The sequence below is a fragment of the Hylaeus volcanicus genome, chromosome 7 (assembly GCF_026283585.1).
Source record: "Hylaeus volcanicus isolate JK05 chromosome 7, UHH_iyHylVolc1.0_haploid, whole genome shotgun sequence".
NCBI classification, from domain to species: Eukaryota; Metazoa; Arthropoda; class Insecta; order Hymenoptera; family Colletidae; genus Hylaeus; species Hylaeus volcanicus.
In genome coordinates this window covers 21075675-21085820 of record NC_071982.1, presented here as the reverse complement: position 1 = coordinate 21085820, position 10146 = coordinate 21075675, and the positions used below count along the sequence as shown (strand labels likewise).

General features: G+C 38.9%; 2 protein-coding genes across 5 annotated transcripts in view; one reads left to right on the top strand and one right to left on the bottom strand.

Moving 5' to 3' along the window:
- The window catches only part of LOC128880171 (protein rolling stone-like), a 7505-nt gene extending 3726 nt beyond the window's left edge, over positions 1-3779 (top strand). Inside the window, exons 1-2 of one of the 4 annotated variants that reach the window (XM_054129961.1) lie at positions 77-921; positions 1764-3779. In XM_054129961.1, coding sequence (XP_053985936.1) covers positions 846-921; positions 1764-2614 — 927 coding nt within the window. In that variant the 5' untranslated portion in view covers positions 77-845 and the 3' untranslated portion in view covers positions 2615-3779. Of the gene's footprint in view, positions 1-76; positions 922-945; positions 1412-1749 lie in introns of those variants that run through there. The other 3 variants (XM_054129962.1, XM_054129960.1, XM_054129963.1) reach the window with 3 other exon arrangements.
- On the bottom strand, positions 3727-7730 carry LOC128880168 (zinc finger protein 271-like). Its single transcript, XM_054129953.1, has 2 exons — positions 5548-7730; positions 3727-5482 (listed from the first exon to the last, which is right to left on the bottom strand). The coding sequence occupies exons 1-2, from the start codon at positions 7078-7080 to the stop codon at positions 3908-3910; spliced, it is 3108 nt and encodes a 1035-aa protein (XP_053985928.1). The 5' UTR covers positions 7081-7730; the 3' UTR covers positions 3727-3907.
- Between the last annotated feature and the right edge of the window lie 2416 nt (positions 7731-10146).

The following is a 10146-nucleotide window of genomic DNA, read 5'->3' as shown; positions in this document are numbered from 1 at the left end:
AGGACTGGTGCTAGACTTACCAGCGCCCCATGCAGTTTTCAATTCAAGCGATCTTGCTAGCTCATGCTACAAACTACAAAAAAAGGGAAAATTTTAGTACAGCTTGTTGAATGTGCCAAACTCAACTATATAAAGATATAACATAAAAACTATAAAATACATTCCATTTCTCCGGCCACTAAAAATCATCATCTTCCTTCTTCAGATTTCTCAGTGTACTCTTTTCGTATCGCTGTCTAGATAGGAAATATTGAAGAACATGTTAGGTTACATGGCAAACAACTCGAAATTACTAAGAAATCTATGTGACGATTTTACTACGAACAGAAAGGTTAGAATGAACGCGTTCATTCGTTTATAGTTGGTGAACAACAGTTGTTTACCCAAGCGTGTACGACCATTTCCTGTGAAAATTACGTTCAATATCTAAAAATGTTTACCGGTGGATAAGCTCGACTGACAAACAATCGAAACTCTTATTCTTCCGTGACATTGATATCTTATCGCAGATTAGATAGAGTTCGATGTAAACGTAAACTATTATACCTGCGTTTACACGGAACCATAAATATATTATTTTCATGTAACGTTTCTTTTCTTGAATCTAAGCATGTATTCGACACGAGGAACCAGTTGAATACGAATCGTTCTCTCAGAATTTTAGCGAAAATTAAAGAAAACGATTGAAAGTGCGCCGAAGTTCGCGCTGGTAGTCGTTCGGATAGAATCAATATGGCTGCGTCCACGGCAGTGAAATAATCACATCGTAGAGGTTAGGTTTCCGCCTCTGGGATGACGGTATTACTTCACTTATCTGGCTTCTGGGAAACGTTCTCGCGTACGAGATGGTGTTGACAACGTTATATTGGAGTCTGTCGATTCCGAAACGATTTCTCGTTCTGCTCGTACAATGCTCGTCATGTAAGTGGTCGTGGTATTGTAGCAAGGTTATTTTTTAAAATCGTCACTTATTCATTTATCTTTTTTTCTTTGGATACCGCGCCTGTCATCAGATCATTCAAACGTCACAGCATCGCGATTGTTACGTCAAGGCGGAAAATATTATTTCATAAAAAAAAGAAAAAAAAAACAACACATGAATCATCCGAATTTATTTATACTTACGCGACTCGAGTCGACTTCGAACCGACCAAAAATGTTTGGGCGGGAAACCCACCGGAAACGGAAAACACGCATGTTATTAAAACACGTCACGGACAGATTCAAATCCCCTTAATTAAGCAGCTAATTATTTGCACTTAAAGCAGTAGACACGATCGGTGTAGCATTATATTGGATTATCGTGTAGAGGGGCATGTCGCGGTAATCCGTATTCCCATGTTCCGTGATTGCTCGAAGGTTGCGTGGATCAGTACTTGGCGAAGCTTTGCTCTAAAAGTTCTTGCTCGTGGTACCGTTGCTATCAGACATAATAATTTGTCACAATCAACGAATTAGCAAAGGAAACACAGTTAAAATTTAATTTATTTAAAAGCTTACTGATCCTATCAAGAATAACTACTTCCAATATTACTTTACATACATATGCATTTTTTAGCATACGCACATTCGCATAAAAATCCATTATTCATTCTTCGGTATAAACGCAGACATAATAGTTTGTCTACACATAGATAAATTAAAGTGTTTTGCTAATTCGACGATAGCGATTAGTCGTGATAACAAGCAATACTTACTATTGTCAAAGGTTTATCATTAGTTGTTTTTGTTTACAAAACCAACTATCAGGTGGTTCGTTGCAGGTCGTCGAGCGATGGTAAACAAATTCTGGTGTCACGAGGTAGCAAGAAAGTGGTTTCTGAGGAAGGCCGAGCCACCGCATGCGCGACAGTTCTCCGAGCCGAAATGTCAACAGCACGTGGCTACCTGGTACCTGCTCTACCGTTGGTTGATCTTCTTAGCCTGGACCTGTATCATCGTGTGTTCGATCTTCGAGTTCGGTAGCTACAAGCCCATGATCGCTTACGACAAATGGCCGATATACTTGACCAACTGGGACTTAATGTTGGGCCTGTGTCAGGCCCTGCTCGGCGGGCTTCTCGTATCGAGAAGATGGAAACTGCAAAAAGTATCAGACTTCAATCCATCTACGTTAACGATAGGTTTTACAGAGAGGGCTTATTGGTTCTTTTACATCGCAACCACGGGTACGGCGTTTTGCGTATCTATCTCCTATTGGTGTAGCATTTACGATCCTAAAGTTCATCATCTAGACCCTCTGAATATAATGTTACACGTATGCAACAGTGTTCTAATGACTATCGATTTCTGCGTAACGAACGTCCCGTTTAGATTGAAAAACTTTTGGTGGTGTTTGTCTATACCGTTGTTGTACACTATTTTCTCGCTAATGTATTATTTGGCCGGCGGTTTAGACAAGAACGGCGAACATTATATTTATAAGATCCTCGACTGGAAGAAACCGTTACGTAGTTCGCTAGTGTGCGCTGGCGAGTTCGTATTTATCACCGTCGTGTATTCCATAGCATGTCTTCTCGAGCAAATTAAAAATCAAGCCTACGCTAAATTCGTCGCGAAATCGTACACGGTGACGAAAAATTCTGTTACGGAAAAACGTGCCGATATAGTTTAAAAAATCGTAGGCTATTTCCTATAACGATCCACAGTTCCAAAGTAAATTATTGTTTGTACATTTTATTATTCCTCGTATTACTCGTAAGTTATAGTTCAAAGTATTAATACGTCATTTTATAAGTAATCTCACTTGTCTATGATTAAGGAATTACAAATAGGGCCCTAGTCGAGGGAAGAGGTGGTTCCCAGTTTCATGCTCATTCAACGAAATGTATCGTTTTAAAAATAGCTACGTAAATCTATGATAGGAATTGCAATTTGATCGTCGGTTTGATTTTTACGTAAGATTCCTGATTGTTAATTGCGTCTACATCAGCGTGATGTAATATGCGCGCATAAACAAACTTACGATATTCGCGCATGCGTGCTCGACACTATTCACGATACAGTATTTCGAGAAAAAAACAAAAACAAACGAACATTCCTAAAGCTATGCTATAAAATATGTATGGAAAGTACAATGTGTTGCATTGCAAATACATCATTTTTGTTTAATATAAAAATATCTGAAAGTAACACTCGTCACTTTGGGAAACGCGGAAAGGCACATAGTTAAAGCGTGCAGTATAAATTTTAGAAATGCGAAGAATTTGTGTAGAAAAATTGTGAAGAAAAATTATGTATAGAGAATGTGTCCGATGTATGCACATATACACGTTTATAGATGTGAAAGCATTTAATTTTAGTCCATTATACTTTATCATTGCATTTGATATCGATGTTGTAAACACATCTCGAAATTATTTATCTTTAATACTAAGTCCTTGAAAATACAAATAGTTTGATATTTTTATTAAAGGGTATTCGATCTTTTAGGAAATATGTAATAAATATTCAAATACTTGCGATATTTTTTTTTTAAGTATAAAGTACATCGATCTATAATTTTACCTAAATACGAAATACTACATATTCACAGAAGTAGAATACCACTTTAATTCTTCAAACTATCAAATTATTCATACTAAGTGAAAATTCATACTGTATGAATGTGTAAAGCTATTTATATCCTACGAAAAACCGTATTAATTTTTCTTTTTATACATATTAGCTACTGTATATACGTATAAGGTTCCAGGAGTGTTATCTATAATGGAAGAACAGCGGATGAACTTTCTGGAAAAATAGCAACGATTTATTAATAAAATAACGATTTGAAGCAATTATGGACTGCCATATGAATGAATGTAAGGCTAAAATGAGCCTTCGATCACAGACCATATTAAAACTTATCCTACATTAAAAAATAACAATGATCAATTTTCGCCCACATCCAAATACAGTCGCTTAATTATTCGAGCCCCCGCAGATTTATAGTACTTTCAGATGGTACCGAATCAAGTAATAGCACCTGATACTCTGTTCCTACTACGTCATCTTGATAATACATAGAAGGTAATTCCTCTGTGAGCAATAAACCTTCTTCTAAATCACTTGCACCTAACACAACGTCGGATGCTCCGACGAGAGAGTCTAACACAGCACCGTTTGCTTTTAATTTCCACACGTCCGAAAATGTTAAATCAGTTCTCGCCGATCCCTGATCTTTTCTCGCGTGTTGATCAGATATTTGTCGATGCAACATAACTTGCGACGAAGATTCCGACGTTTTCAATACGTTAGAAAGAGGCGGTGGTTCCGGTTCAGGTAAAGAGCGATCCGTTTCCGCAGATGCGCTAAGGATAATAGCGTCACATGGTGCTACCATTATCATTTGCTCTGTAGGCTCCGACACCGAAGGAGCTGTACACAAAATGTAATCCATGTTACAAACGGAACTCCCTGGTACTCTTTTCGACGAGTTATCACAATCTTCGACGGGAGTACCGTGTACTTTTAGCATGTGGGCTCTTAACGTGGCTTTTGTTGTATAAGAACGTGTACAGGTTTCAACAGGACAGTGATACAAGGTTTTAGGTTTATCTTGTATAGGCACTGCGTCGTCTTTATTTTGATTTTCATTATTATTTCGGAGATTAGTATCGATCAGTTCAGATTTAATCGTTATCGACGAGTCTAGGCATGACGTATTTACATTCAGATCTATCAATTTTCTCTTTGATTTCACAACCGGATTTATCCTGGAACAATGCGTTTCCTTCGATTTACTACGTTTCTGTCCATTGACGGTGTCGTGGGAATTCGTCTCTACGTCCTCCTTAATTTGATGTTTCTTGATGTGAACGTACAAACTACTTTTCGCGGAAAACTTGGCGTTACATATAAAACACTGAAAATATCTGCCTTCCTTATGCGTCAACCTGTGTTCCTTGAGATGTTCCGATCTCATAAATGCTTTCCCGCAGGAAGGAACGTCGCAGACAAATTTTCGTTCGTTGGTGTGTTTTTTCTGATGCCTTTTCAATTTGCTAGACGACGAGAAGGCCCACTGGCAGCCTTGAAATGTACAAAGATAAGGCTTGCAACCAGTGTGCGAACGTATATGCGCTTTCAACCTGCATGGCTTGTCGAATACTTTTCCGCAGCCAGGCCACGAACACTTTACGTCTACTTCCTTATAACTATGGCATCTTTGATGCGATGTCAAAGCATTACTACTATAATATCTTTTACCGCAGCCTTCGTGTTTACAAACGTACGGAGCATGACTCTGATCGTGAGATTTCATATGCAGTTCAAGAGCCCTCTTGGTTTGAAACTTTTCTGGGCAGTCTGGCACTTGACATACTATCCTATTAGGGCGAGTATGTAGCTTTGTGTGGCTCCACAAATTGTAAATTGTAGTAAAACGTCGATTACAACCCTGTACCTCGCAAACATAGTCTTTGCGTTTCAAATGTGTCTCCTTGTGCCGTTTGAGCTTAAATTCCGAATAAAAAGCCCAAGCACATCCTTCAAAGTCACACTGAAACATAGAACGAGATAGATCGATATTATACAAGTTTATTTACATAATTAAAATTTATTTACCTTAAAGGGTCTCACACCATAGTGAGCTAACAGATGGCCTTTCAGGGCATAAAGCTTGCTGAATTGTCTACTGCAATCCTCGCGTGGACAGTCCCATACCTTCCCATGCTCATTTATCGATATCGGTTGTAAGTTGTCGTCCGTAATGCCCAATTCCTCCAAAGCATTAGATATCACCATTTCATGATTACTACCATTCTCTGCATTCTGTTCTATCGTGCTGTTCCAAGCCGTCGAAGTATCTATTTTCGGTAATTTCGGAAAATTCCCCGTGGCCTCTATGAGCTCCGATGTCTTCCCCTGATAAATCTGTTCCTCGGTACCCGTATTTATAACAATTTGAGTCATGTTCGAAATTTTATCCGTAGATATCGCTACAACCGCCATCACTCCATCTTCGGTATCGATAAAGTCTTCCCCAGATATCGTAATCTCATTCTTCATCTTCGTCTCCCCAATTCCTGGTACTTTCCTCCGCTTCTTAATAATTCGTGGTTCCAATTTCACCTTGGCTTTACTTTTCAACTGTTCAATTATAACATTCTCCGAATCAGCTTCAATCAACTTACTGTTTGGCAACTGGTGGATCGCATTCTCTGACCCCAGATCTTGCATATACAGATTCGAATCGTTCTCTGGTGCGCAACTGTCCTTTTGAATATTGTCCACTTTGTTTACATTTTCTACGTCGTGCAAAACGTCAACAACGATCTGCGCGGTTTTACTATGGGACACTTGATCCTCTGCAATCATGGTCTTTCTTATTAAAGAAGCTTGATCCGGTTCTGGGCATATCTCCTCGACATCCCTGTTGGGAACGCTTAAAGCTTGAGCGCTGGTCGATGGTAGGATCTCGCCGGCGACCATCATGTCGTCAGGAGATAATGCCAACGGATCCAGAGGGTCCAACTGGAACTCTGGCAATATGAAACCATCCTTTTCGCAGGCGTCGAGCAGCTTTTCGTTCTGCAGCTCTTGGAGCAAGGGATCATAACCTAGGTTAAGTTTCTTGTCAGACAGATCGATGTCGATGGAGAGACCGTCAGGGTCCTTTTCCAGAAAAGCGTGCTGGAGTTCCTCGCCCAGGTATCGGTCGACGCCCTCCTCGACCCCTGACTTGATCCCGTCGAGGTCCATGCTCGACACGGACTCCGTCCGCGTTTTTAACCATTTCTCGATATCAGCTACGGTCTCGACGTCGGCTGTCTTCGCGATTCCCTCGACGTTTACCTCGTTCGCGACGCCGTTCACCTCGTGGCTACACTCCACCCAGACTCTTTCGGAGTACTGTCCACTCGTTCTGTCGTCGCCGCTCGCTGTTTTATGTTTTCCTTTTTTATTTGCTTCCACTCTTTTGTCCTCGTCCGGCGAAGTGGGCAGCAGACTCGATTCGGTGTAACCTATCACGGATCCACCCGCAACGCCGACCTCGCCGTGCGCCCAACCGCGTACCGAACACAAACCGCGTCGATTACGAAATATTCGCGGGATTTGTTTTGACTTGGAAGCGGAGGGAGTTCCTTTACGAGACATTTGACTGCCCCGTAGCCAGCTCTGTAGGGGTCCACACACAGCAACAACGCCGCCATCGAAGGAAACATTTTGTAGAACACGGGCCGCCTGATATCTCTGCGAATCGAGTCAACGCTCGCGCTGCAAGATGACGCCACGTGCACCACTTATGTAGGGACCTACACAACCTATGTAGTCATAGGTCCAAGCAGCGTTACCAACCTAAGCTAGAGAATCTAGCGTTAGAAGGTTTTCGTTTTTTTGAATTACGAGACGCAGTTAGAGTCGTTAGAAGTTGGTTATCGCTGGTTACCGTGTCGACACGTGTTCATCTTGTGAAGAGAAATAAAGAATTGAAAAGACAGATAGCTGTGTTTTACTATACAAGACCGAGATTACCTTCTCCGGACAAAAGTCATTGTTATATAAAAGTTTAGGCGTAGATGTACGCTACACTTATGCGGGTTTCCTAGCCCAGCGACTCCTACTGTTCCAGGAATGAAGAAGTCAGGAGAGAAATGTAGACGGTTAGGTTACAACAGCGACGAGGTGAAATTTTATTGTGTGTTCGTAACAGACGTAACAACACGTCTACACGCTGAGAACGTTGCACAACAACTGCCGGTCGCATGCGACTTCGCAACATGGCCGCTTCCCCCACTCTCGCGTATAGAGTGAGAGGGAAGAACGCAGTCCCTACACTTACGCGCGAGATTCAAATGTTACAGGTGATTCATACGTTTAGTTTTTAATGTATGTAGATATAAGTTCTATTTACGATTATATTTTTTTATAATCCTCGATAAAGAGATTACAGGTCTCATCGTAGTTTCTTTTGTGGATTTCTGGTATTTTCGCTCGAATGAATAGCCATCTAGCAGTGAACATACCGAACTATTTTTCGAAGTGAGCGCCTCTATTGGGAAAATGCCCAAGTTTGTCCTCGAATAGTCTCAATTTTCCTCACTAGATGACGCCATTTTACATTGTATTTACCGACCCCTGTCGGTACATAACCGTAATGTGATAAAAACCACTGATAATGGCGCCATCTAACTGTAAAAAATGAAACTATCGAGGACAAACTTGGGCGTTTTCCTGATAGAGGCGCTGATTAAACTCCGAAAATTAGTTTTCTATTTCGCCACCAGATGGCGAATCGGTCGCTCCAAAAAAAAAAAAGCGCGCGTAATTTGAATTAGTTACGCATACATTAAAATTAAGGAAGTTGTTCTGATATATTTTTATGTACATCCTTCGATATTTTTTCCTTAAAAACGCACCTACAAAAAAAGTCATAATTGTATTTTTTGATTATTTTTAGTTTATTTCATTAGTTAGTTAATAAACTGTTACATCCAATCATGACTCAAATGCAGCCCATATACAATCATTGCATTTCCAATGAAAAGTAAATTACGTATCACTTTGAAACAGATGTTTAAATGAAAGGATACCTATGCGCCGACTGACAGAGCATTCGAACTTCTATGTGTTCCATTAAACGCATTTTTTCCTTCGCTATGTCGTTACAACATTTGTCTTCCAATATTCAATCAGGGCCGTGTCTCTACGTATTTGTACTTTTCATAATTCTTCAAATATTTATATGGGTAACGAGGAACCGTCGACGATTTCTTCTATCTTTACACAAATTTATGGTATGCCAAATTATAGCAATATTAAATGCGTAGAAGCACGAATAAAATCTGTGAATGTAAGACTGTATTGGTGTATTGTATACGCGTAAGGGTTTAAACGAACGTGTTCCCGAAGCGTAAGAATTAAAAGCATATCCTGTCGTAGCATATTTAATAAATAAGACGTTTAAAAATGTGTACAATTCTTGCAAGCGTTAATAGTCTTTTTGTAAATGTTGAAAACAAGTTAGCGAAGTAAAGTAACGTATTAATTAATAGAGTACATCGGTTCCAAGATTACCATAGTAATAGAAAAAAGGTTTCCAAAAACCGTACACGAAGTCTGATTGAATTTACAATATTAACATCGAGACGTAGTCACTTTTACGGTGGACGCAAGAATTATGTTGCGGTGTTTACAAGTTTTTGATATCATGTCCTTATAAAAGTACAGGCTGAAACGTGCTTGTATTACTTTATCTAAAATCGTACTCATCCATGGAAGTCAGAAATATCACTATATCACGCAATACCATATAGAATACTATTTAAATCCTATAATTCTACACTTTTTACTATTTAAATTCTACGCTCGTGTGATGAAATTTCTTGTAATAAATAGAAAAACAGAAAAATTATAACAAAAATAAGCCATCATTGAGCTTACGTTAGAAATTACATTCGACTTAACGCGATAAGATTGTTCAGCGAAAAGTGGTACATAGAAGCGGCTATGTACTGGAAAGTATAATCGTAACGCGCAAGATTTAACAAGTCACGCTGCTTTCAAATTAAAGTGATCTTGGCGGAGATTCGAATATTTCTTACACGAATAATAGTGTAAAATTTTATTACACAATTGTATAACTCTAGAAGCGTTCGAGTGTATTATAAAGTATTATATACGTAAAAGATTATTTTTTGGTGTCGCTTGTATAATACAATTACTAAATTCAAAATTTAATTTTAATTATCGTATCCGATATAACATATTATATTCGTGCGTTGAACCGAATTTTAGTAGGAATATTCTATTCAGCATTGCGTACATAGTGTTTTGTGTTTACATGCATACTCAATGTTACAAAGTCATCTACTAGGTACCAACTATAGAAGGTGTACTTAACAGTTCAAACAACAAGACATAGGAGTTCGTACCATCTAGGACTGACAGGTAATATTTAATCGCATAAAAATATTCACCTATTATTAGCTAATCTAAACCTAGTTTTGAGTTTTCTATGCAATGGAGGAGCTCAGAAGATTGAGAATTAACATATTTAAACAGCGTCTGGTTATTACTATCGGGTATTTTCGAATCGATAGTCGAGATAACATTATATGCAGCAGTTCAATGAATTCTCATTGAAATATGAAAAATATACTGTTGTGTCTACATTATTATTATTATTATTATTATTATTATTATTATTATTATTATTATTAT

Excerpts from the sequence above, each read along its gene's own strand:
- LOC128880168 (XM_054129953.1), bottom strand. The coding sequence starts at position 7,080 with ATGTCTCGTAAAGGAACTCCCTCCGCTTCCAAGTCAAAACAAATCCCG. Across the intron at positions 5,483-5,547 it reads ATGGTGTGAGACCCTTTAAG|TGTGACTTTGAAGGATGTGC; the intron begins GTAAATAAATTT and ends TCTATGTTTCAG.